This window comes from Callospermophilus lateralis, chromosome 16 (genome assembly GCF_048772815.1).
Source record: "Callospermophilus lateralis isolate mCalLat2 chromosome 16, mCalLat2.hap1, whole genome shotgun sequence".
Classification (NCBI taxonomy): Eukaryota; Metazoa; Chordata; class Mammalia; order Rodentia; family Sciuridae; genus Callospermophilus; species Callospermophilus lateralis.
The window spans coordinates 76,280,812-76,307,445 of record NC_135320.1 but is presented as its reverse complement, the minus strand read 5'-3'; the positions used below and the strand labels follow the sequence as shown (position 1 = coordinate 76,307,445).

General features: G+C 46.4%; 2 protein-coding genes across 5 annotated transcripts in view; one reads left to right on the top strand and one right to left on the bottom strand.

Moving 5' to 3' along the window:
• The window catches only part of Mtss1 (MTSS I-BAR domain containing 1), a 155,803-nt gene extending 135,729 nt beyond the window's left edge, over positions 1-20,074 (top strand). Inside the window, exons 7-15 of one of the 4 annotated variants that reach the window (XM_076836271.2) lie at positions 4,396-4,553; positions 5,720-5,827; positions 7,082-7,179; positions 9,378-9,588; positions 12,593-12,712; positions 13,549-13,743; positions 14,997-15,170; positions 15,488-15,650; positions 17,152-20,074. In XM_076836271.2, the coding sequence (XP_076692386.1) occupies positions 4,396-4,553; positions 5,720-5,827; positions 7,082-7,179; positions 9,378-9,588; positions 12,593-12,712; positions 13,549-13,743; positions 14,997-15,170; positions 15,488-15,650; positions 17,152-17,852 (1,928 nt within the window). In that variant the 3' untranslated portion in view covers positions 17,853-20,074. The remainder of the gene's footprint in view (positions 1-4,395; positions 4,554-5,719; positions 5,828-7,081; positions 7,180-9,377; positions 9,589-12,592; positions 12,713-13,548; positions 13,744-14,996; positions 15,171-15,487; positions 15,651-17,151) is intronic. The other 3 variants (XM_076836272.2, XM_076836270.2, XM_076836269.2) reach the window with 3 other exon arrangements.
• Positions 20,075-21,033: 959 nt separating this feature from the next.
• On the bottom strand, positions 21,034-26,633 carry Ndufb9 (NADH:ubiquinone oxidoreductase subunit B9). Its single transcript, XM_076836279.1, has 4 exons — positions 26,466-26,633; positions 24,932-25,124; positions 24,210-24,323; positions 21,034-21,264 (listed from the first exon to the last, which is right to left on the bottom strand). Exons 1-4 carry the CDS (start codon positions 26,564-26,566, stop codon positions 21,133-21,135), a joined length of 540 nt encoding a protein of 179 aa, XP_076692394.1. The 5' UTR covers positions 26,567-26,633; the 3' UTR covers positions 21,034-21,132.
• Position 26,634: the final 1 nt, after the last annotated feature.

Below are 26,634 nucleotides of genomic sequence, written 5' to 3'. Positions count from 1 at the left end.
ATGGGACTTTTCCTGAGAGTAGTGGAAGCTAATGAAAGGAGTGGGGTTTGGGGGTTGTTTGGGGAGAGCTTGTCCGAATGCGATTGGGGTGACGCTCTAGGAGCTGTTACTGCTGTCTGGACCCTGAGGGTGGAGGAAGCAGAAGGGAGACAAGAGGGGAGACAGTGAGCTGGTCTGTTTGGGATCAAGAATGGCCAGGGACCAGGGGCCCATAGATAAAACCCAAGTTTCTCACAGTGCTTTGGTGCCCAGCCGTCCCCCGTGAGCCCGTAGCCACAGCAGGTAGATGTCTGTGAGAGGGAGCCCTTAACCACAGGGACCCATGCTTGAGGAAGCAGAATGACTGCCGGCAGTGCCAGTGGGAGGGAAGTGGATGTGAATCAGCCCTGTGTCTCTGGGTTCCCCATCCACAGACTCAACAAGCATGAGTCACAAACATTGAAAAAAAAATTGCGTCTGTACTGAACATATACAGACTTTATTCTTGTCATTATTGCCTAACAGTAGAGCATAGCAACTATTTACTTAGCATTTATGTTGTAATAAGTATTACAGGTAATCTAGGGATGATTTAAAGTACATAGTGGAGGCTGGGCGAGGGACAGTTGCCCCAACTGGCCCAACATTTTGGGCACACGCTGGTTAAGGCAGCAGGATCACTTTAGCCCAGAGGCCAAGGCCAGCTTGGGAAATATAACAAGAATTTGTTTCCCAAAATAAATCAAGTATATGGGAGGTTGTGTGTAGATTTCATGCAGATTGGCCATTTTATGCAAGGGAGTTGGACAACCAAAGATTTGGTATCCCTGGGAGTCTTGGAACCACTTCCCCAGGAACATCAAGGGATGACCATATTATATCAGTACCAGTACAACTTGGAATTTAAGGACCTCAACAATTACTGTATTTTAAAGTTACTACTTCCAACTGGGACATGAAATAATTTCTTCCACAGTTTTTTTAATAAATATAATTATATGTTGTATTACCAAATTTAAGAAATAATCATTGTGTTTTTAGGTTATGATATATCCTAAATGGAATTGCTCTCACTATAACCATAATTAGAGCAATCTTTACAAGATTATACTTATCTTGGAATGTTACAAGTTGAAAGTCCTTTAATTATAACACATTTTTAAAATAACTGCTACAATCATAGAATAATTTAAACTTTGAACACATGCGCTTTGTTTTTCTAAAAATGTGGATACATTTTTAGAAGTCTAATATTAATTACAAGTAGATGGGTGCCTTATAATTTGTGAAAGGAAGTAAAGATACAAATTTTGCAATTTCTTATAACTGTAGTCTGTTATTTTTTAAAAATTGCTTCTGTAATCAAAGCATTTCCGAGCAGATTTGTCCAGACGTTATGGACTTTAAAATCTGTTTCTCCAGGTCCTTCCATGCCTCTCCACCAAAGTCAAGCAAGCACATTCTGACCTGGGTCTGCAGCCCTTCATGTTTGGATATTAGAAGAGCATAAACGAGGTTAAGAGAGGCCTGGGGGTGTAGCTGGTGGTAGAGCATTTACCTAGCATGCACGAAGCCAGGATTCCATCAGTGGCACCACACATAGCACACGAGGAGACCAACACTTTAGGTGCTGCAACTGTGGTTCAGTGGTAGAGCGCTTGCCTAGCATGCATGAGGCACTAGGTTCGATAGGTTCGATCCTCAGCACCACATAAAAATGAATAAATAATATAAAGTTATTGTGTCCATCTACAACTAAAAATAAATAAATTAATTAAATGAGGGCCTCTAGACCAGCGCTATCTAAGCCATGGATTGGCAAGGCAGTTTTCACAGGTGCTCAGAGAGTTCCTGAGCTTTGCCACTAGCAGGCTTGTGTGTGGACTCAATTGCACAGCCAGCTCTTGAAAACAGAAGAGAAAACCCAAGTTTCTCGCAGTGCTGTGGTGCCCAGCCTTCCTCCGTGAGCCCGTAGCCACAGCAGGTAGATGTCTGTGAGAGGGAGCCCTTGACCCCTGGCAAACCCCCAGAGAGGATGGGAGGTGAGAGGATGGGCTTTCTATCCACTGAAAACATGAAACCAGTGGCTCAGGTGGCAGGTTAATGTCGAGGAATGGTGCCCCTGCATCCTGGAAGTGAGATTAAAGAAACACTAGAGGATTCGCCTGAGCATAGAGGGTGAGTGGACAGCCCTGGAAATAGGATGGAACTTTTTTTTTTTTTTTTTTTTTTAGTCCTGGGATTGAACCTGGGGGCCACTGAGCCACATCCCCAGCCCTTTTCACGTTTTATCTGAGACAGGTTCTCGTTAAATTGTTTAGGGCCTCGCTAAATTGCTGAAGCTGGCTTTGAAATTGTGATCCTCCAGCCTCAGCCCCCGAAGCCTCTGGGATTACAGGTGTGAGCCACCACACCTGTCGGTAATGAAACTTCTTAAGCAGCAAATCTCCTTTTCTTTTTCTTTCTTTTTTTTCATAATGCAGGGATTGAACCCAGGGGTTCACACATTCTAGGTAAGACTCCTACACCTACCCCGTCCAAATTTATTATATAATGTAATTTGGATAAAGTCCCTCTGTGGTCTTAGATACTGTATATTGTACATATCCTGTATTCGTGTGCCCTTGAACTCATGAATTATATATACACCTATACAGTTGTGCACACTGTATTTATTGGCCATTTAAGACTTTTTAAAGGGGTAATCTTTAACTACATACATTTTCCTATTACATGCCAACTTAAAATTCATTCCCTGCATGAGAAGTGACTCTTCTTACTAAAATATGACTTTTCCTATGGAAACTTAGAAAATGTCCCAACTGCCTCTGGCTCCAAATTAAGCTTTCTCCTCAGTGCATGAGAGAAATGTTTTCCTACACCCAGGGTAGTTTCCCCAAACCTTGTATTTTTTCTTTCAGAAAAAAATTAGTACATTCTCTTTAATGTTTTCTGTGTTGTTCTTTTTTTTTTTTTTTAAGAGAGAGAGAGAGAGAGAATTTTTTTTTTAATATTTATTTTTTAGTTCTTGGCGGACACAACATCTTTGTTTGTATGTGGTGCTGAGGATCGAACCCAGGCCGCACGCACGCCAGGCGAGCGCGCTACCGCTTGAGCCAAATCTCCAGCCCTTCTGTGTTGTTCTTAAGGGGTAGATGGCAGCTGGTCTTGCTGCTTCCTTCAGGGTGCTGGAGCTGGTTCACTGGGCTGCAGGCGGTGGGCAGAGAATGGGCTTCACACCTAGGCTCAGCTGTGGGCCCTGTCTGGGCTCTGCACCTTTCCCCCTGAGTCCCACGACTTCTCTAGGGATCGACCTCCACAGAAACGTAAGCAGGTTGGTTTGGATGAGCTTTAAGTCCTCTTAGAGGGCTGACGTTCTGTGTTTAAAACTGTCATTGAGCACTTGCTGTATACTCACACAGCATTGTCCAGGGAGCGCTTCAGGGAAAGGCCAAAATCCTGCCTTGAAGGACTTCGGGAATTCTCTGGGTCATATGGAGGCCCTTGCGTGGGCAGCCTAGGGGGAAGCTCAAGGGCTGTCTTCTCATGTGCCACCTTGTCCCCACCTGCAGATCAGACTGCAATAGCCTCCCTAGAGAGTTCCTGTTTGCCCATGGTTATCTTCTAGTGCAGCAAACTTCTGCAGAAGGCCACGTGTTCTTGGTCTTAAGTCACAGTCTGTTACAACAATCCACTCTACTGTGGTTGCCAGAGCAGGTATATACAGCATGTAAATGAGCGGATGCTCTGTGTCCCTGGTAAAGCTTCATTTACACAGTTTGCTGTTCTGGTTCTGAAGTTGTTTAAAATGGTAACTCCCATCTGATACCCTAGAAGTGGTTGCCTCTACCTAACCAGAGTCTTTGGACATGGCCAGATAAGAAAAGATCATGGCCAGGCTCAGGGCCCCCCGAGCCGGGAGAGCAGATGCTTACCAGCTTTGATTTCAGGGGCAGAAGCTTCTGCCCAACAAAAGCTCTTTGATGGACATTGACCCAGCAAAGCCAGCGTGTGCCCATTTTGGGGAGATAGCTGCAGGCCCTCGCTTTGTTCATCCATCTCTAGCCTCTTCAGGATGTTCCCAAAGAAAGGAAGCCTGAGTCCCAGGCTTTTGTGGGCAGAAGGCTCTGTGGGGTTCTCCAGGCAGGAAGACAGGCCATGAAGAGGCGCACCAGGAAATTCTCCTTGTTGTGAATAAAACAGACACGTGTACTCTTCAGGAGTTGGGAATTGGAAATGAATCGTCCTAGAAAAACAGCCACCTTAAATCTTTCTAGGGTACAAATAATTTTTTTTTTTTTTTTAAGTTCTGGAAAACAGTGGTTTGGACTCCAGCAAGGACCCCAGGGAGGAGGGGTAATTGCTGCAGGAGTGGTGTCTCAGCAACCCACGCCTGGGGATTTGTTTTGTTTGCAGGGAGAGGTGACATCCAGCCTCAGTTGGACAGCGCCCTCCAAGATGTCAACGATAAATATCTCTTGTTGGAGGAAACAGAGAAGCAGGCAGTTCGCAAGGCTTTGATTGAAGAACGCGGCCGATTCTGCACTTTCATCTCTATGCTACGGCCAGTAATTGTAAGTTGATGGAAAGCTCTAGAAGGCTTGAGCTGCCAGTGTGCAGAGGGCTTCCATCTTATTTGTGTATCCACCATGGGGACGTTGAGAACCTGCTGCATGTCAGGAGGGTCACATGGTGGTAGAGTCATATCTTTGGTCCAGTGATTCTCTGCAGGTGCTGAGGGCTACGTGGCCACTCCTTGACCACAGTTCTTACCTCCAGATTTTCCACTGCACTTTTTCACCGCTACGTCAAGTAGGCCTAGCAGAGTGGTTCTCAAAGTGGAGTCCCTAGGCCAGCAGCATCATATGGGAACTGGTTAGAAGTGGAAATTCTTGGGCCAACCTAGATCCACTGAATTCAAAACTCGGGAGATGGGGACCCAGCCATCTGTGTTAAACAGGCCTACCAGGTGACTTTTGAGACCCGCTGGCCAAGCCAAATATCTAGGAGTAACCATGAGGTTGATACAGGAAGAACCTCCTGTCTGTCATCAGGCTTCCTGTCTAAGGAGTCATTCACAAACCATAACTGAGAACCTTGGGAGCTGGCATCCTGGAAGCCAGGAGGGAGGGCACAGCTGGCCTCCCTCAGCCCTTGCCAGGCACCTGGTTTGAGTCATTCCCCTGAGAGTAGATGCTTTCCTTGGCTCTTTTTTCACTAGGGTCCCTGGGCCCAGCTGGGCACTTTGGGAAAGTGAAGGGAAGGTTCCCATCTCTCGGCTCCTGCCTTACTTGCTATATACTAAGATGGTGGGGGAAAAAAAAAACAAGAAAGGGGGATGGTTAACCTCAGTTAAAGTTGTGTTGTCACAAAGGTCTAGGTCCAGATAGCCCCAAATCACGTCAGTCATCGAAGCCAAGAAGCGTAAGCTAGTGGACGGGGCTGTGCCGAGGATCCTGTGGGGACATGCAGGCCCTGTCCCGAGCACTGCCAGGAGGCCTTGTGTTCACGCCGCACTGTCCCCAGCACATAGGTTGCTCCGTGTGAGGGCAGATTCCTTTTTCCTTTCTCTTTTCCTAAAGAAAAGGTTTAAAATGCCTTGCTCAGTGATCTCCCAGTCCCATGGCACCATTCCTGAAAGATCTGAGGGTTTTAATGTGACCTTAATAAAAGCAGTTGGAACAAGACAATGAAGTGACCCACTCATGGTAATAATGGGGTGTGAATTCTTTTCCTTCAGGAAGAAGAAATCTCCATGCTGGGGGAAATTACCCACCTCCAGACCATATCGGAAGATCTAAAGAGCCTGACCATGGACCCTCACAAACTGCCCTCCTCCAGTGAACAGGTAGGAGCCATGGTCAGGCACTCAGGGGGACAAGGCCTGGGGGGAAAGTTCCGGGCTCTGAGTGTCCTTTGTGGCATTTATCACATCTTAAATTGTATTCGTATTCACCACATCCCTGGCATTATCATCATGGTAACCATCATAGCCAGGTCCTATGCTGCACCTGAGCTGTGTGTAGGACACTGGTCCGGGCTCTCTGCATGGACTCCTCAGCTCACCGTCACTGTTATGTGCATTTGAGGAAGAAGGACACTGAGACAGTGACAGTCAGTGGTGGAGCTGGGATTCGAACTGAGAGGTCCAGTACCAGAGCCTGTGTGGCCACCTACCCTCTGGGAGTCAGCTCTCATCAGAATGTGACAGTGGTGGGATGTGGCTGTCAGGGCTCACTGTCCTCCAGTTCTACCACTCCAGGTAATGCTTGGGATCTCTCTGGTCTTAGGAAAAGAGGACGTTATTTCTGCTTCATTCATTTGGTGCATGCAACATTAACCCTGTATCAAGTGCGAAGAGATGTATCGGGGCGAGCAATGGATGACTCGCTTACCAACTTTAGCCCTTTGTATACAATTCTTATCGCCTCCTCAGAGGGTCAACTCAGAGATAAATCTGGAGGTTTGTGTTTTCTGTTCTCCGAGGTGGCTCACCAGGCCACAGCCTGCTCTCCCTCATGAGTAGACATTTGTGGAGCAGCCCTCGTGGGAATGAGAGCTGGACCTCACACTTGAATGGCACTTTGTCAGGCGGGGGAGACAGACACAGATACAATTGTGGAGGAATTGTGGCTTACTCTCCATGCTGTCAGGTTTTAAAGTTTCAAATCCTGGTCAAATAGGGCACGAGTGACCACTGAGTATCGAGTGGTTACAGGGCAAGGTCAACCAGCCTGGAAACCATTGTTGTCTTCAGGGGGCTACAAAGGGAAAATCCTGCCCGTCCTAGCCTGAGGCATAAATAGTGCTTGCACATTGTTCATGGGTCACTGTAATTATCTCTAACTCTCTTTCCACTGATATTTCAGGGTTTTCCTTTTCTCTCCCCATCCCCCGTTAATTATAGTTTGGCTTATCTCAGAAAAGGATTGTGACATTGATGGATAGGTAGTGTGGCTCTTCCATTAAAACAGCTGAACGTTTCCTTTAATTCCCACCCACCGGGCAGGCAGCATTCGGATGCTCTGGTGGGTGTTGAGACGTGATGGATGGTATTTCCCTTCCTGGCACCTTGCTTACCCAGTTGGCTCTGTCCCTTCAGGTGATTTTGGACTTGAAAGGTTCTGACTACAGCTGGTCCTATCAGACGCCACCCTCTTCCCCCAGCACCACTATGTCCAGAAAGTCAAGCGTCTGCAGGTAAGTGAAGCCACGGTCTGCTTTCGGGGACAAGTCATCTTTCTGTATGCTGATAGGAGCCATTTATAGGAAAATCACTGATTTTTAAACAGGAAATGTTATGACGATCAGCTGAAAGAATGGCTGCTGTTGGTCTCACTCTCTGGGCTCTAGATTAATTTTGAATCCGAAAGAAAACCCCATTGACCCTCACACTGGCCGCTGTGGCCTGCCCTCCCTCAGCTAGATGTTGTAGGGATTTTCCTATTTATGACACCACTTTTGATTTTGCTGTTTAGCAGAGTGAAAACCAAAAGGGCCAAAGAAGGATGAACTGAGGTGGATTCTTACCCAGGCTTATCTCACTGTTGCAGAGATAATTAAGGATCTAACAGTGGTGCATGCCCTCATGGGACCTCCCAATTTTTATCTCAAGGTTTCATAAAATAAATGGAGTTCTTGCTCTGCCAGCCACCACCAGCATCACTGCTCTGCTAGCTGGCGCCATTATGTACTGAGGCAGAATCACTTGGACACATTCTGCAGCTATAGGACCCTTTTCTGGCGGTTTTGTCAGGTGGCCATTCTCGGCTTGCTGCCTGGGAAAGTCCATTCTCTACTTGAAGGATGGAACCGTCATCAGACATCACTTGTCTTTCTTGGTAGGCTACACCTGCTGCTAATCATTTTATTTGACTTGTCAAAGCCAAATGAAGGTCCACTTCCTGTAAATTAACCTTGAGAGGAAGGAGCATGTGTATGGAAATGTCTCTGTACTTCCTGGTGTGTGTCATTTCACACTGAAGCTTGTACGTGTACACTTCACAGGTGGTCAGGTCAAGAGGCTACAGCCTGACGTTCTGCCCTGAAGATGTTGGCTGGTCTCCTGTCATCTTCCATGGGCTGTGTGTGTGTGTGTGTGTGTGTGTGAGAGAGAGAGAGAGAGAGAGAGAGAGAGAGAGAGAGAGAGATTTGTTTTTTTAGTAGCCAAGGGAAATTGTTTCTCATTAGTGTAAAATAAAGTCACATGGTGTCTTTTCTTCCTTATCTTCTTAGTTTGTGTAGAAAGTCAGCTTGCTCACATGCTTGCTGGAGTGGTGTTGCCGTGAGCTTTACTGTCAGTCCCCAAGTGCCCCCTGCTGGTTGGTTGTGGGGAAAGGTGGCTTCATGGTCTTACCCCAGCAGCAGCAGTTCCCCCCTTCATGCCAACAAATCCTAGGGTAGGACCAGTGCGTGGTCCTCATTAGCGGCCAGCGGGTGTAATACAGAATCTCTTGTGGGTTTGGGAGCAGAAACCACAAACTTCCTAATCCTGGGCTGGCTTGTGTACTCATCCTTCAGCTTGGTTAGGGTTCAACTCTGCTTCTTTGGATCGTGGACTGCTCGGCTTTCTGTTGTTCATAACTAGAGTTATCGTACACAGAGTCCGTGGCCTATTTCTCATGACTGGAAATGGAATGCAGGCAGAACGCCCAGAGGGTGTGTGTCCTTGTTCCACTCTGTGTCCTGTTACCATATCAGAAGCAAACTGCTCAGCATCGATTGCCTTTCATCCCTGAAAGCCATCTGCCTCTTGCCAGGTGTGCTCTTAACAGAGAAACACCTGGGATAAGGGGAAAGCTCTTAATTGAAGCACCAGCATTGTTAATAAAATATAAACACATGCACACAGACATGCAGCGTCAGCCTGCTGATCAGCACGTTCTAGGTCACCTAGGGTGAGATCACCTTAGGGCTGTGTTGACCTTGGTCATCTGCACCTAGACAGTCCATCCAAGGACATTCAGCCTGGTCATGCTAAAGCTTGAGTGGGTATTGCTCCAGGGTTGTGGATTTTTCAAGAAGGTGAACAGATGAGATTAGCCCCACGTCTTTTCATGCCATGGACATCGGGTCCCCTGGCATTAGTAGGAGGTGACAGCAGAGTTGGGCACTGTCGCAGGCTTTGATGTATGAATGGAGCATTGCGCTGTCAGAGAACTGAGTCCCGACTCCCCCTTGCTCGCCTGAAAACACTTCTGGTTACCAGCTTACTGATTTGGTGCTAAATGGAATAGAAACGTGTGGCAGGTTTGTGCTGCTTCTCCAGGGCAGGAAGCTGATTGTGTTATGATGGCTGCAGCCTGCCCACCTTCACTGTCTCTTCCTGTCCTTCCTCTCCCCACTCTCCCACCCCCTCCTTTGCCCTCCATGCTGCCACCCTCTGCTTGCCCCTACAGCAGCCTGAACAGTGTCAACAGCAGCGACTCCCGGTCCAGCGGCTCCCACTCCCACTCCCCCAGCTCGCACTACCGCTACCGCAGCTCCAACCTGGCCCAGCAGGCGCCCGTGAGGCTGTCGAGCGTGTCCTCCCATGACTCAGGATTCATATCCCAGGACGCCTTCCAGTCCAAGTCGCCCTCCCCCATGCCACCAGAGACCACCAACCAGGTAAGGTGCCCTTGGCCCTAAGTTGCAACCAGCACGCCCTGCACCCAGGCCACTGTCGGTGGCTAGAACCAAAGGAAGCCCTTGGCTTGGAGAGAATCCTGTCTGAGGCCTTGGGACACCTTTGGCTTCGTCCCCATCTTCCGAGGTGTCGGGTGGGAAGCCTGCCTCCTCCGTGGTGGTGGCTGAGTTTCCACACTGATTTGGGGAGCTGTCACTTGTAAGTAGATTGCCTGAAAGATGCTTGGCTGTGCTCTGTCATCCCTGAAAGCATCCCCCGACTAGTGTGATGCCGTTGTTAATAGGCTCCGTAGTGGGGACACCGCCTACACCCCCTCTCAGGTTCTCCCTGAACGCCTGAGGTCCTGTCAGTGAGTGGAATTCAGACGCCCTTCCATGGCACTCTCAGGCTCCCTCCATGGGTTTGTGTCATGAATGAGGGTGAGTGGACAGAGCCCGGCAGATAGCGTGTCAGCACTTTGATCCCTGGAGAAGGGGAGGCAGGGGGTCTCTTCCTTCACAATTGAGTCTGGTGGGTCCTGCTACACAAGCTGGGCAAGGCATTGGGCGCCCTTTGTGAGTATCAAGAGCGTGTGTGTGTGTGTGTGTGTGTGTGTGTGTGTGTGTCTCCCTCACTGCCTCTCCTTCAGTGTCAGTGTGCCATCTCTGGTTGAACACTTGGTAAGCAGCACAGTTTACAGAATGCTAGGAAGCTTGCTGTGCTGCCACCCAGCATGCCCCATGGCACCAGGCCCGTGTGTGTGTGTTGCTCACCTGATGTTGGTGAGGAGCCACAGGGCTCAGATGTTTTAGCATGTTTCAGCATCCTGGGGGACTGTGGCAGCTCTTTCTTCCTTGTATAAATGCTCCATTTCCTATGGAAGTGCCCAGAGCCAAGGCTGAGGCTCTTGCTTTAATGTGCTTGTCCCAACCACAGCGCTTGGGTTGGCCTCAAAGCGCCCCCCAGTCCCACCGCCTGCTTCACTAAACCCCGCCTGCTCCGCTCACAAGCAGAGTGCAAGTGGTTGGGAGAGCAGCTCCTCAATGTCTCTTCCAATGTGCAGCATAATCATGTGTTGTTTGTTTTTAATGGACTAAACATTAACATAGCGCTGAGCACTGACCCCTTTCCTGAAACAGAAAAGACACTTGCTTTGGCCTCCTGTCCAGGACCTCCAGAGAATGGGTGGAGCAGTGTTTCCACCTCCAGCAGTGTTGGGGGAGGCCCCAGGTGGCAAGTTGGGTCTTTCTGGTGGTTTTCATAAGCTCAGGGATGCTGTCAGATTTAATAGAGAATGCTGTTTTGCCAAAGAAGCATTGCAGCTGCTTCTAATTATTGGGTATGATATTTAGGATATTGTACCAGTCACACTGGCCAGAGGGTACAGCCCATAGGAAAGGCTGTCACATCCCCTTTAGTTAGGGTGGGAGGTGGGGGACAAGCATGTATAGGGAGCAGGACCCCCACCTCTCCGCTCAGCACAGGGTCCACAGGAAGGCCACATAATAAAACTTGCTCAGAATTCTCCTGGTTCCTCCTCCTGCTCTTTTCACCTTGTGCCATACCCAACGGGCCCAGGATGGGGCCACCCTAGAACTGTTTGCTCCAAGGAGAGAGGTTCTTCAGAAAAAAAAAAAAAAAATGAGTAGAAGTCCAAAGAGATCTGAATCCTAGGTGGGTTACTGTTCCTCTTGAATGAGAGGAACCATAATAAATAGTCCTGGTAAATTATCATGGTACTCAATGTCTGTTTATAGTTGATGAATAGTCTTATTTATCCATAGTCTTATTTATCTTTATCTGTTAGATACTGTTGATCTTCATCTAAAGGGGAAAAAAAAATAAGGTTTAGAGATCTTTGAAGTCCATAATTCCTCAAATGGAAAGTGGTAGAAAACACTTAAATCTGAACCCTCCAACTCAGAATCCTGGGCTGCTAAGGGCGTCTATCCATGGTGTGGCCTCTGCTGGCTCTAGAGCCTCTCCCATTGTTGAATGTCTTCCTGGTTCCTTGTCCTTGCAGGAGGGGAAAGCCACACCTTAGTTCCTTCACAGGAACCTTTGTTTCTTTTGTGGTTGACAAGGACAGAAGCAGAAGTCTGGCCTCCTTGACCGTTGAGACAGGAAAGTCTCTGGGAAAATCAGTATAGAAGGGTGGTGGGGAGGCCAGCTGGTGCAGGTACAAATGGAAAGCTTAAGACCCCAGAGGGTCAAGGCAAGTCCCCAGGGACCAGTTCACACAGAGCAGGTGATCGCTGATGCTCGACCACTCAGTGTCCAGGACTCGAGACTCAGGGGTGTAGTGGTGAACTAACACACACATCCTCAATGCAGCACATCACCAGGAAGCCACACTGGCAGTGTGGGAGGCTTTAGTGCAGATTGGCATCCACCTCTCCAGCGGCTTCATCTTGTCCTATAGTGGCCATTGGAAACATTGCACTGACCACCAATGGACTGCACTGTCCCAAATCCAAGAATCTCCTTCTAGACAGAGACAACTCAATATGGATTCATAGCCCTAGGCCAGAGCTGCATTTGGTGAAGGAAGAGTCCAGGAATTCTAGCCAGTCTAGGTAGACATGTAGCAAATGCCCAAACCAGCGTCAGCCTCATACAATAAATAATGGCTGTGCACAGGTCAGATGGGGCCCCAGGAAGTGGGGCATGTGGCACGTGAACAGATGCTCCACACAGCACAGCGTTGTGGGAGACCTTGACCAGCCCTAACCGAATGCTCTGAGCCAGGCACGCACACAAATCTGTGTTCAGACGCCCATGGTTAGCACGTCTAGAGCTTGCTGGGTCTCGTGCTTCTTTTCAAGGCTTAAAACCTTTGGGGAAAAAATAACCATAACCCTCTGCTTCTCTCATCCTTCCTTCCTCTGTGTATGTGTCCGTCTCTCTCTGTGCGTGCCCTTCCCCGCCCCCTTTTCTTTCTTATTATTTTTGGTGGCGTGTGGTTCGGTTTGTTGGTCCCCTTGTGTGGTCCCTCTCCTGCTGCAGAACTCGTCCAGCTCGGCCTCTTCTGAAGCTTCCGAAACCTGCCAGTCAGTGAGCGAGTGCAGCTCCCCCACCTCAGTCAGCTCAGGCTCCACCATGGGCGCCTGGGTGTCCACAGAGAAGGTGACCAGCGGGTCGCAGCCACAGCAGCCACTCTCCCTGCCCCTTCCCTGCCTGCCTCTCGGCCATCAGAGCCCTAGCCACTTGGAAATGCAGACTCTGCATCAGCACCGGGCCCCTCTTGGGAACAGAGGGTGGGACCAGGCTGAGGGCTTTTTCTTGAAGGAGTGCCTGGCTGCTGAGCAGTGACCAGGTCCTATGGTCTACCTGAGGGAGAGGAAGGGCCATGGGGAATTTGGAGGTGTGAAGGCTCCTTCCCAAAACAGGTGTTGTGTGCTCATCTACTCTCCCCTGTCCCTTCCCAAGCACCCACAAAACTGTTGGTTGTGACATTTCACTGTCGAGGCTGTGTGCTTTGCTGCCTTTTAGTTTGCAACCCCCCACTCTCACCCTTGATTTGGAATCTGCTCCTGAACAGTGTGATGATTTTGGAAACCTAAAATGAACACATTCATTTGAAGGTGCTTCACAATTTTTAAATTTGCATAATGAGATGAGAAAAAAATTTCTGTCACCATGAAATTATATTTTGTTAAATAATCAAAAAAAAGAAAGCTGCAAATTAAGGACACTGATCAATTTTCAATCTACTCTGAAATGCAGGTCAAATGTTACCTTGACTGAATACCAATTGGTGTCAAGACAGTGCGTTTTTTGCACCCTGGCTCTTTTCTCTCACATCACGGATCATCCACGAGAAGCAGAGCCCCAATGTTTGTTTTATTTGTAAATATTCAGGTTCCCCCACTCCCCCAAATGTCGATGCCATCTGTGTCTCCACACTCATCCTGTTATATTAATTTTTTTCCTTTTCTTTCCCCCTTTTTGTTTGTTTCCAGTTGTCTAACGGGTTTTCTCACTATAGTTTACCAAGTGAGTCCCATGTGGGGCCCGTGGGTGCAGGCCCTTTCCCTCACTGCCTGCCTGCCTCCCGCCTGCTCCCTCGGGTCACCTCTGTCCACCTTCCAGACTACGCTCATTATTACACCATTGGGCCCGGCATGTTCCCGTCATCTCAGATCCCTAGCTGGAAGGTTTGTGTCTCTCCTCTGCCCTCCTCCCCGCCCCCCTCCTCCCATTGCCTCTGTGCTCACCCTCGTCTGTTCACCATCCTCTCACTCTCCCCTCCCCCTCCTTTCACACTCTGCCTTCTTCCCCAGTAGGCCTCTCCCTCAGTAGCTTCCCACTGGGGGAGAGCCGAAAAGCAGCTGGCAGCTCCAAGCAGCAGTTTCCAGGTAGAGCAGAGCCTGGGAATTCTGCCTTTAGGGGTGCCTTAGTCAACCCTGGCAGGCAGGAGCCCACTGTGCACAGCTGGGGGCACTAGTGCCAAAATAAGAGGCACAGCTGTGCCTCAGGATGAGGTTTGCTGGTTGGTTCCCTCCTGGGGGCTGCCTGTGCGCATCACTTTTATCAGAGAGCCTACACTGCCCTCCTTGGCCTTGTACCCCAGCCTTTTCCCCTAATGAGCATCTGCTGGGCAATGATAACAGAACCATAGCCCAAAATGTTTTGGATCATCATGTTTTATATTAAAGTACACACAGACTTTATCTTTAGTTTTATAGGGCATTAAAACATGTTTATTTAATGTGCAGACCAGGTTTCCCGTTAGCTCCAAGTGCAGCTGATGCTCCTGGAGGATATTCTGGCTTTATTTGAAAAGTCGGTCCCTGGCTGCCAGCATCTTGAGCAGCATTTGACTTCCTCTCTCATCGGCTGTGTGGATTCCTCAGACTCCTCAAACCTTTTTCCTGACCCTGGGAGCCCTCCCTTCCTGTCTGAGGCCTTTAGACTTGCCCACGGAGGCCATTTTCCCAGAGAGAAAGGTTCTGGCCATTGAGAGTGGCTGACATTGCTCTAATGCCCCCTGGTGGCCACTCCACTCCACTGGCGTCTTTCTGGTTGCTCAAGGACAGATGGTTTCTTCAGATAAAAGATCCCTGGTCTCCAGGGATAGCTCTCCCCTAGCTGGAGAGGCACTTAGCTGGTGCCTTAGCATATGTTGGCCACTTGTTAGGTGGCTGTTAACTAAGAGTCTCGCTGCCTGCCTGGTTATTGAGGGGTTTTAATCTTTTGGAAGAGTTGAGGAAAAGGGAGGTACCAGGGGTCCCCCAAAAGGCATTTCACTCCCTGCTTTTCAGAGCTGGGTGGGGGCATGCAGAGGGGCTGCAGGTTTGTCCAAGCCAGAGCTTCCCACTGAGAAGCCTTCTGTGGGCAACTGTGATAGGGGGGCTGAGCCCTGCACCCGGGATGGGACCTGGCTCCTGACCACACTTGTTCTGCTTAGGACTGGGCTAAGCCAGGGCCCTACGACCAGCCTCTGGTGAACACCTTACAGCGCCGCAGAGAGAAGCGTGAGCCAGACCCCAGCGGGGGTGGACCCCCTCCCTCGGGAGGCCCTCCAGCGGCTGCAGAGGAGGCGCAGAGACCGAGGAGCATGACTGTGTCGGCTGCCACCAGGGTGATGCGCTTGTTCTCTGTAGCTGGTTGGGTCCACTTAGGCCTGTCTGGGGGCCATGTGCTAGCCAGCAATGGGGGTCCAGGCAGTCTTGAAGTTGGAGGAGCCGGGCTTCATTCCCCAAGACCCTACAGTGTAGCAATCCCATGAGGAAAAGCCTTGTGTGGGAAACAGACGTGGAATTTTCTAGAATATGGATAGGACCCAAGTAAGTCAGGACCCTGGCTACAGATGCGTGGTACTCAGAGGAGCAGAACAAGAGTGACAGGGAGGCCTGGGCACACCACGCCCTGATAGCTTGTCTCTCTTCCACCCTGCAGCCTGGTGAAGAGATGGAGGCTTGTGAGGAGCTGGCCCTTGCACTGTCACGGGGCTTGCAGCTGGACACGCAGAGGAGCAGTCGAGACTCGCTGCAGTGCTCCAGTGGCTACAGTACCCAGACAACCACCCCATGCTGCTCTGAGGACACTATCCCCTCCCAAGGTACAAGGTAGCCGGGTTTGCAGTTGGGTTTTCTGAGACAGTGGGCAGAAACTAGGCCCTCCATTCTGGTCTTGGCATGACCCTGCTAACAGATGGGCCTCAGATTGTTTTCATCACCCAGGAGCGCTCTAGAGAGTTCTTCTGTACTTGTCAGGTAGCTGCACACAAGAAGTGACCTGTTAACAACTCTTCTCAGTTTTTATCATCAGGGTACATGGAGACTCCCAACCTGAACTAAGACACATTCTATTAATAGCAGCTTCATTTTTGTTTTGGCACTTGAAAACTAAGGGCTTGATACTTATTTTCCCATTTAATATTCACAACCACTCATGGGATATTTTTATCCCCTTTTACAGATGTGGAAGCTGAGGCTCAGCAGCTTATCCAAATTCACATGATTCAAGTAGCAGAACTTGAGTTTAACCTGAAGTGTGTTACAGCCTAACACCAAAACTCAACCTATTCCAGCCAAATCCTCTGTCCACCCTGCCTTCCTCATCCCCATCCTGCCATGCACACAAAGCAGGCAACAATTGACCAAAAGTTATCCACAAACCATCAAAGCCTCTTAAGACTGTCTCAGTGGAGGGAGATTTTGTTCCACAAGAGACATGTGGCCTGGATGTTTGGAGACATTTTTGGTTTTAAGAGTTGGAGGGTGGGCTGGGGATATGGCTCAAGTAGTAGCATGCTCACCTGGCTTGCATGAGGCACTGGGTTTGATCCTCAGCACCACATAAAAATAAAATAAAGATGTTGTGTGTATCCACCTAAAGCTAAAAACTAAATAAATTAAAAAAAAAAAAGAGTTGGAGGGAGGTTACTGGCATCTGCTGAATACAGGCCAGGGATACAGCTAAACATTCTATCATAGACAGCACAGGCCCCCCTGAAGAATGACCTGTCCCTAAAGGTCAGTAGTACTGCTGTTCAGAAACACTACTGTTAGATGTTTAATCTGTAAGCTTTCCCTTCCTGCCTCTCCCCGAGACGGGCATTATTCCATTTCTTGAGAGGAAATGAGCTCAAGAATGGAACCCATTTCTGTGCCTTGTTTTCAGGAACTCATTTCCAGTAGCTCTGTTCTTTTCCTAGCATTCACCTAACTAAACCTCAGGGTGGTGTTAAGACTACTTTGAGTCTTATTTCTTATATTGAATTCCAGACCAGAGGATCTGTAGAATTTATCTTCTTTTGTCCACCTTATTCTTCCCAGAGATGCTTGGGAAGTTGTTTTGCTGCAACCAGTCCTTTTACCTTCTTCCCCCATTAAACAGTATCTATGTGGCTGCTTAGTCCTGCTCTGGGTGTCCAGGGTACATCAGTGCAAGAACAGAGGGCCCTGCCACAGAACCCTCAGCAAGGCTGAGGATCCTTCAGACCCTTGGGGAGGGCGGGGTAAAGAGTGTCACCCTGCCTCGTGTGCCTTTTTTCCTCCAGCACAGAATGGAAAGCAAAGCTGCTGCCTTGAATGTGTCTAATTAAATCCTATAATCAGTTTCAGATTATGATTATTTCTCCGTAAGTGGTGACCAGGAGGCAGATCAGCAGGAGTTTGATAAATCCTCCACCATCCCTAGAAACAGTGACATCAGCCAGTCCTACCGGCGGATGTTCCAAGCCAAGCGCCCAGCCTCAACTGCCGGCCTCCCTACCACCCTTGGACCTGCTATGGTCACTCCAGGGGTTGCAACTATCCGACGGACCCCTTCCACCAAGCCTTCTGTCCGCCGGGGAACCATTGGAGCTGGTCCCATCCCCATCAAGACACCAGTGATCCCCGTCAAGACCCCAACTGTCCCAGACCTCCCTGGGGTGTTGCCAGCCCCTCCAGATGGTCCTGAGGACCGGGGTGAGCACAGCCCTGAGTCTCCATCTGTGGGTGAGGGCCCCCAGGGTGTTACCAGCATGCCCTCTTCCATGTGGAGCGGCCAAGCGTCTGTCAACCCTCCACTTCCAGGCCCAAAGCCCAGTATCCCTGAGGAGCACAGACAGGCGATTCCAGAAAGCGAGGCTGAAGATCAGGAAAGGGATCCCCCAAGTGCCACTATCTCCCCAGGCCAGATTGCAGAGAGTGACCCTGCAGACCTCAGCCCAAGAGATACTCCGCAAGGAGAAGACATGCTGAACGCCATCCGCAGGGGTGTAAAGCTGAAGAAGACTACGACCAACGATCGTTCAGCCCCTCGCTTCTCTTAGGCTCTAGGCTCCCAGGAAACGCTGCCAGTGGGGAATGACTCTTTAATTAATAAGACCTAATTTGTCTCGATCCATTCCAATCTATAATCAAACAAAAAATTTTGTAGGCAACTCAGAATTCAGCTCTTTTGAAAGTACTCAACATCTTTAGATAAGAATTAAAAGCAACATGTAACTGACATAATCTTGATCTTTTAATTTGTAAATACTGACGATTTTCTTTCTGCACATTTTAATCTTAGTTTCCCTTTTGATTTTTCTGAAGGTGCCAAATTCCATTTAACTTTTTTACAAGTCTTTGTAAAATTTTAAATGCATAGGGGGTAGGGTGGGGTGGGGCGGGATGGGGCAAGGGAACCACAAAGTAGTTAATTTCAGAAAAAGATTACTAAGTTCTTTCTTCTTTTTCTTTCCCTTCCACAAGCTTTTGTAGATGCATTGTAGTAGTCTAGCTTAGAAACAAATTTGTTATTTTAATGTACAAACAAAATGGATAAGGGGTAAAATCCTCATTTAAATATACTATGTCTGGTTGAGAAAAGCAAGAATAACAATTGATGAGCAATATTCAGAGTGAAGTAAATCTGGAAGAGGTAGACTGTGTTGAGACTGGGGGGAGGGCCGTGGGAGGGGCACACTGTCAACATAGCCAATCCTGTTACATTTTAAGAGTAGCCTTGTAGGTTGAATTTCTAGTAGCTTCATGGTCAATGCATCCGAATAAGCCATACTGGATTGCAGTGTTTGTTTCTGTAGGGTGTTTAAGGACTTCCTTTCTTCCACTGCACACAGCACCCACCTCCAATCCCGCGCATGCTGCTGCCACTGGGTAGACATAGAACTCTTCCCACCCCCACTTTAGTTTCTTGTCTATTGTACTCACTTCATGGAATCCAAATACATCCAAAAGGGTAAGGCAGTTTAAAAATGTGAAAACATTTAAAAATGATAGCAGGGAATTCTTAGATATAGCAAATGCCTTTTACTTAACTGTGCCCAGCAGGCTGGGTACATTGAAAAGCCCAAATATTTTGAAAAAACTCAAGCAGATTTAACAAGCGTAACCAGCTCGGAGTCTAGCAATTTGCCAATGTGTTTACCAATCTGGGGGCTTGTTTTTCTTATTTTCCTTAAATAAATTGCAATTAATTGGCTTCATACTAAACATTGAAGAAAGGAAGATTTATTTATTGTCACTGGGAGTGTGACCACTATACTGTCCCTTTTTTGTGTTCCGGACAACGTTTTTTGGAATGGATTTATGTCTTTTTTTTTTTTTCCAAGTGGAAGTTAAATTTGTTATAATGCCCATCCCTCAAAGTCAACAGAGACTAGTAGATTTAAAGGGATCACATTTGGAAAAGGCACTGTTTTAAAGAAAGCAAGTCCCTTAGTGGTGGGGTAGTTAAAATAGTGCATACTTGTGACTGTACCTCTCAAGGAAGAGGAGTTGATAGGTCCCCAGATGCCCTGCAGATTTCTGTTGGCTCTAATCTTCAATTACACAATCTTATGCTTTAATACATAAACCACGTTGGATGTGAGGGTGATATACCTGTACAGTCATTGTTCTATATATTAACATTTAACACTGCTGTGATTGCTCAAGGACATTTTATGTTATGGCTTTAAAGCAAAGGCATGATTATTAGAAACTATTTAAGCTTTTTTCTTTGAAAAACAAGCTCCTTTTACAGACTATAAGCAACAGTAGTGCCTGTGGTTTAGCCCACCAATCTTGATGACTAAAAGTAGCTGATGCATTGTGCATATGATGCTTGAGATGGTTTTTGCAAAAGCAGAAATCGCTGCAAGGTAATTACAATAGTTAAAAGTGGTATTTTAAACCTTCGAAATAAATGGATGTAACTGTACTTTGGTACAGCTTTTCACTTGTTTAGTTTTTAAACGTTAGTATAATCTGAATAAATTTAATATAAAATGTTGCCAAATTCAATGTAGAAAGAATGTGACAAAACACCTTGGATAGTTCTGTTTGTGTTTTTGCATATTGTAAAAGCAGTGTCACAGCTACAAATAAAAAGATCCTTTCTAAAGGTAAATTATTGTGGTTTAGTTGCTAGTTTGTACTGAGAGTTGACCTCTCCCTGTGCAGTTTTTTGTTCTGAACTTGTATAAATAACAGTTGTGTAACGTGTCTCCCTTCTACATTGTAACAGTTGCTTCAGCCTACATTATAAATAAAGAACCATTAGAGAAAAAAAAAAGCCCTGTATTTCAAGTCTTATTAAAACTCAGTTTGAGGTCTTAGTCAAATGTTAGAATATGGACTGAGACTCAAATTGAGCTTACTTAGCAAACTGAAAAAATATTATTTCTGTGATGGTTATGAGCCCTAAGAACAGAGTTGTTTAAACTAATTATTTCAAAACAGTTCCACTAGTTCTAAGTTACCCCAAACTAAACCAGTTTGGGTTGACCTTTTTAAAGCTCTTTTTAAAAAACCCCTCTTGAAACAAGTTCTACTATACTCTTACCTTTGGATGTATACACAGTCCAAGCCACAGTGGAGGGAACACAGCTAGACAACAGCCTCCAAAGTGTCACCAAGTTTCATCCCAGACTGGGCTCGATACCCCAACCATCAAACCTCCACTTTGCAGGGACACTATAAACTCCATTTCTGTTTGTTGACTGTCCTTTATAGGGAGAGTTGTCCTTTTCATAAAAACTAAATCCCATTAGTGGAATCCTTAAAAAATAGATTATTTTTAAGTCCTCAGTATTTCTTTCAGCTTTGTATATTTCTTCTAATTACTACAGCTAATTAAAAGCCTTCAACTCAGTCCTCAAAGTAAAATTGTTATCTGGTTATACTGCAAAGTTTCCCCTGAACAATAACGTGCCAGCAATATGACTTATTACAGCTGGGTGTGGTGACACACACCCATATTCCCAGCCACTTGGGAGGTTGAGGCAAGAAGACTGCAACTTTGTGGCCAGCCTCAGCAACCTGGTGAGACCTTGTCTTAAAATTAAAAGGGCTGGCGAATATAGTTCTGGTTCAGCATCCATGGGTTCAATCCCCAGTCCTGGAAAAACAATAAAAGATTAGACATCTGACTAATTTTCTTCACATGGAATAAATAATAAGAAAGACATGGCACAGTCACTTGGCATCATAGTACTCTTCAGACAGAACACCTCAGTCATACCAAACCATATTTAGTTATTTTTATTAGGGCAAGTGTATTTATGTTCTGTAACTTATTTCACTTGCAAGCATGAATAATGAGGTGCCTGTGTCTCTCTTCTCTCTCTACATGGGCCGCTCCCGGGGTCTGGTCACAATGTGCCACCATAATGGAGGCAGATCACCTGCCTTCCTGGCAGGAGGCAAAGCTTCAGTTTTAGGACCATCAGGTGGGGTTTCCTCCTGCAGCTGCTTAACCTAGAAGGCAAGGAAGGAACAATTACTAAGGAATATGATTAATGTTAAGACTCACCTGCTGCTATGAAGTGACAGCTTTCTTTCTGTAGTGTGCCCCATTACACAGTCTGAGCCTCACTACTGAGGAGTTTTTTGTAATGTACCTGCACGGATCCCATAACCACACTTTTACTTGGACAGAAAAGCTTTTCTCCTTAGTCTTCCTAATCTTAAAGCAGTGAGTTGTCACCAAACTCTCCTACCTCTCTTAAGCCAAATATGACAATACCTTCCAATTCCTCTTGTTAAGGTTCCCCATCGGTACATGCAGAACACATTGATTCCTGTGTCTCAGCTAAGTGCTTTCCAAAAGCACCATTAAGAAACTTCAGGTTGGGCTAGGATATAGCTTAATTGGTAGAGTGCTTACCTCGCATGCACAAGGCCCTGGGTTCAAGCCCCAGCACCACACACAAAAAAGAAAGAAACCCCAATTGGTATATATTAGAGATGTTAATTGTAAAGACCCCTGGGTAGCATTCAGAACAAGAAGTAACATGAAATCACACATAAAAATGGGCTCAGTTCTGCCTGATGTTGCCCAAATACCCCCAGTTCAAGTAATCTCCAATATCACTAATAGAAGAGGAAACCCAGGAGCCAAAGCTCCTTCCAAATGTCTGCAGGAGAAGAGGTCATTGGTGATCAACTGCAGAATGAGCCTGTTGCTCAACATGAAGAAATGTACTTCAAGCTTCTAAATGTTGGAACATTTCATTCCTTTTCTTTTTTTGGTAGTGGGGACTGAATTCAGGGGCACTTGTTTACTGAGCTACATCCCCAGTTCTTTTTATTTTCTATTTCTAAGTTGTTGAGGCTTACCTCAAACCTGTGGTCCTCTTGCTCAGCCTCCTGAGTCACTAGGATTACAGGTCTATCACTGTGCCTGACATATTGCAACTTTTCTTACAAAACATGGTACCCCTTGGCCACAGTGACCTTTCTTCCATTCCACCTTGGCCAAGGACTCTTAAGGGTTAATATCCTGGGGACCTTACCCCAGAAGCCGCACAACTTCCAAAATCAAGATTCAGAATTATCCAATGACTATCTGTCCTTCTAGCTGATTTGCTTAAATGTCTCACTGGACATGAAACTCAAAGGGATTAACAATTCACAGATTCTCCCTTCCAATTTGACCTCTCTCTGCATCAACCACCTCTTTCTGCAACCAGCTTAGATTCCATCATGATATGCCTTCTCTTTTTTTTTACAACTCCTTATTAACTCTGGATAATGGAGAAACACATTATCCACACTTAAGACAGTTTAGTATTGCTAAAGAAGAAAAAAGAAGTCCTGGAATGAACATCAATTATCCCCAGCATCAAAAGGGCCTTTACGGGCTGGGGATGTGGCTTAAGTGGTAGCACGCTCGCCTGGCATGCGTGCGACCCGGGTTCGATCCTCAGCACCACATACAGACAAAGATGTTGTGTCCACCAAAAACTAAAAAAATAAATATTAAAAAAATTCTCTCTATCTCTCTCTCTCTCACCTCTCTCTTAAAAAAAAAAAAAAAAAGAAAAAAAAAAAAGGGCCTTTACAATCATCTGGCAATCCTGTTTTTCTCCAGCAAGTTTGTCCTGTCTCCATGACTAGCACACCTTTCCCACATTCTCCATACATACCACACACATTTCCTTTGGCTTTTCTTCTTAACTCACTAAAAAACATAAGCTATTACACATAAGAGTTACTTTCAAAACTTCCAATACTAATGTATTTACATAGAGCTTACGTCCAACTATAATGAAGGGAGAATCCCTGTTCCTTTTTTTCTTTCTCTACACTCTATGCTAAGGATCTCCTTCCTTTCTCTGGCTTTGAAAACACAAACTTCTATTTCATACCAAATCTCTTTGAAGTTCTGGATTCCTACCTCCAAACTTTCCTGATATTTCCATTTGTTGTCTGACAGAATCATCAAACTCCATACTCTAAAATTGAATGCCTGCTTATTTCTCTAACAGTTATATACCCCCCTCCTCTGTAATCTTCCCCATCTCCATCGCTGTCACCACCAAACTCTAGATGTTAAAACTTAGAAACCACTCTTGATTCCTCCCTGTTCCCCCTCCATCCTCCAATTCCAATCTTCATATCCCTCTAACAAAAACATCTTAAATATCTGTTTCCTTCTAGAGCCACTGTATCCACCTAATGTGAGTCACCATAACCTTCTGACTGAATTTCTGCAACAACTCCAAAATGGATTCTCTACTTCTCCAATACATTATTCACATTTTACTAAGATTAAGATTTTAAAAATGTAACTCTAGGTTGGGGATGTAGCTCAGTGGTACAGCACTTGCCTAATATGTGTAAGGCCCTGGGCTAAACCTTCAGTTCCATCAAAAAATGAAATAAAATAGAAAGAAAAATGTAACCCTCAGTCAGGTGCAGGGGCACACATCTGTAATCCTAGCAACTTGGGAGGATGAGGAAGGAAGAAAGTTCCAGGCCAGCTAGGCAACTTAGGAAGACTCTGTCTCAAAAAAATGTAAAATAAGAAAAAGGGCTGGGGATGTAGCTCAGGGTAAAGTACTCCTGGGTTCAATCCCCAGTACCAAAATAAATAAATAATAAAAAAATGTAAATAGATGACAAAAAATACCTAAGGCTCTAGGGTAGAGGAAGGTTAAGGAACAGCAGGATATAAGATCAGCCAAAGGACTGAGGAGGAGGGGAGAAACAAAATTAAAGAAGAGAAAAGCCAAAAAGACTTACAGAATACGTTTTAACATACTTATCAGATGGTAATGTTAAATAGAAACTCAGGTATATCTGAGAAGCAAGGGGTCAGAGTAACTGTCAGGGCTGGAATCTAGATCTCAACATATAAGAGCAGAACCTGACTGTCCACATGTTGACCGAGCTGCACACTGAACTGCAAGTAGACGCACCTCTCGCTCCCAGCTTTCCCTTCGCAGTTTCTTCCACTGCTCTCTCTTGGCAAAGTAATCAGGATACATTGCCTTTTCAGAAGGATGCCAGTGATCTAAGCACCATTCTGGAATCTGCCAGGAGAGGAAATCATGGTGTCATTCCACAGGATTCATTGACAAGGTACTGACAGAGCTTGCTCAGGAGACAAGATAAAAATCAAGGTGCATTTTCATAACCACTGCCACTATCAGGCCAGGTCTAACTCTGCACAATGAATAATGGAGGAAAAACTGTGGAGGACAAACTGGGACCTAAGATAGAGGAGAATGCCTTACAGTGAAAGAAAGCAGCTGAAAACTGGTGACAAAGAGAACTGGTATCACTCCTCCATCACTTGCATTTTCTAAATAACCACAGTGGTTTTGTTATTTGGAAGTATTACTTAAGAGTATCTCAGAATATTAAGTACCGTCCCAATACATTAAGTAAGATCTGCAAATGAACTATTTATCAAATAATTTAGCTTTACTTTGCCAAAAACTATATTGAAAGACCTTAGAGCAGAGTTTAGAAAGAAAAGTCTTAGTGACATCTAGGAGAAAACTGACACCTAAAAAAAGTATCTAACAACTGTCTGGAAAGAAATCTCCTAGTGGTATAGAAGACTGAGGTTTGGGAATGAGAAATAAAGACTGCCTCTGCCTCTCAGAAAGCACTTACCACTAACATCCTCACCTACCTTGTAGCACTCATATCTCTCATAGGAGGTGCCCCCAGGAGAGTCAGGGAAGATATATGGCTGTGGGTGCTGATTGTGCCAGAACTCTTCTTCTGCCTCCCTCAACAGCTGGGTGGCCTTCATCATATCCTTTTCATTCCTATGTTCTTCAAACCGGGCTCTCAACAAACAAGCAAAGTACCGGTATTTATGCCTTAAGCAAAATGATTTTGGAGAGCAGAAATGTTATTTACTCAAGTGAGCAGTATAGCACAGTCTGACAGGAGTTATACTCCCACTAACCCCTCCTGGATGAACAATGTAACTTCCTGGCACCCCACCCCCATTCCTACCAATGGAGCTGCCATATCATGATTGCTTCCTCTACACCACACCATGATTAGATTCTTCTAATATTTTCAGCTGTAGTTCAGCATTACCTGAATTTCTGACGGTTTAACTTTCTTCACAAGATTGACAAGTCTCTTATGTATTTATTTACATGTCCACTTCCCCCATTAATCCATAAACTGCTGCAGCTCAAAGAAGGGATTAACCAATATTTATTTGGCATCCAGCATAGAACCTAAGCTGCCAATCATGTTAAAAGAAAATCGAATAAGAAAAACTGTGTGTGTGTGGCGGGGAGAGGGGTGCTGGGGTTGTGGCTCTAGCAGGTGCCAGGCACTGGGTTCAAGCCTCAGCACCATATAAAAATAAATAAATAAAAGTATTATGTCCAAATACAACTAAATAATAAAAAAACAATTGTCAGTGGGGTGGACAATTGTATGACATTGTACCTGGCCATCATCCTGCCCACCAAAGGAAGTATAAAAAGCAATATGCAATCTGAGCTTCGAGAATACCCACTACAACTCTTCCAGGCCTATGCAGTTTTCATTATCCAGAGGTTTTTCCCAGAAGTTCTTCACTTGGAACTAGGTTTTGGGATTCTGTTAAAAGACCGGAAGCCAAGCATTCACACAAAGCGGGTTGTCACTCCACCTTGCATTGCATTTAGGTCACAAAAATCTACATATTGTAACAGCATTGTTCTCAGATAAAAAGAAGAGGAAAGAGAATTACGTGGGAGGTCAAAAAGATGGGAATGTAACCAGGACTGAAGCTATACAGAAAAAAGATGGTGGGAAGGGTAAGAGAATGATGATGCTTTGGAGTCACGGCTCGACAGTGGTAGCTGTTCCGCCTTCAGCGAATTACTCCCAGTGCTTCTCTCTGCGCATCTGTACAACAAAGCTAAAACAATCCCCAACTCCTGCGTGTTTTACGGACTAAAGGAAATGCCATATATACTACTGTTGAAATATTAAGAACCACAAGATCACGAAGAAAGCTTTCCTTGGACTTCATCTTAGTGCAAAGTCCAGGAGCTCTGGGCGGCGAAGTCGGTAGCAGACCCAGGTCCAAGGACCGGCTCTGAGGAGCGAGACGTCACCCTCCCGCACCGTCCCCAAAGTCCTTGAGCGCCTGGTTCCCCGGCGTCCCCCCGCCCCCAGGGTCACGTCTCGAGCCACGAACGCCCCTTTCCCACCTGTGGACACACCACGACTCGAGGTGGCGCAGCGCCCGCTTATAAAGCCGCAACACCTTCTGCTGGTGGGTCAGATAGGCGGTAGGCGCTGAGAACGCCATGACGCCCCCTTCTCCTTCAGCAGCCGCGAGGGCTGCCGGGAACCGGGGCGTCCGCGGCTGAGGGGCGG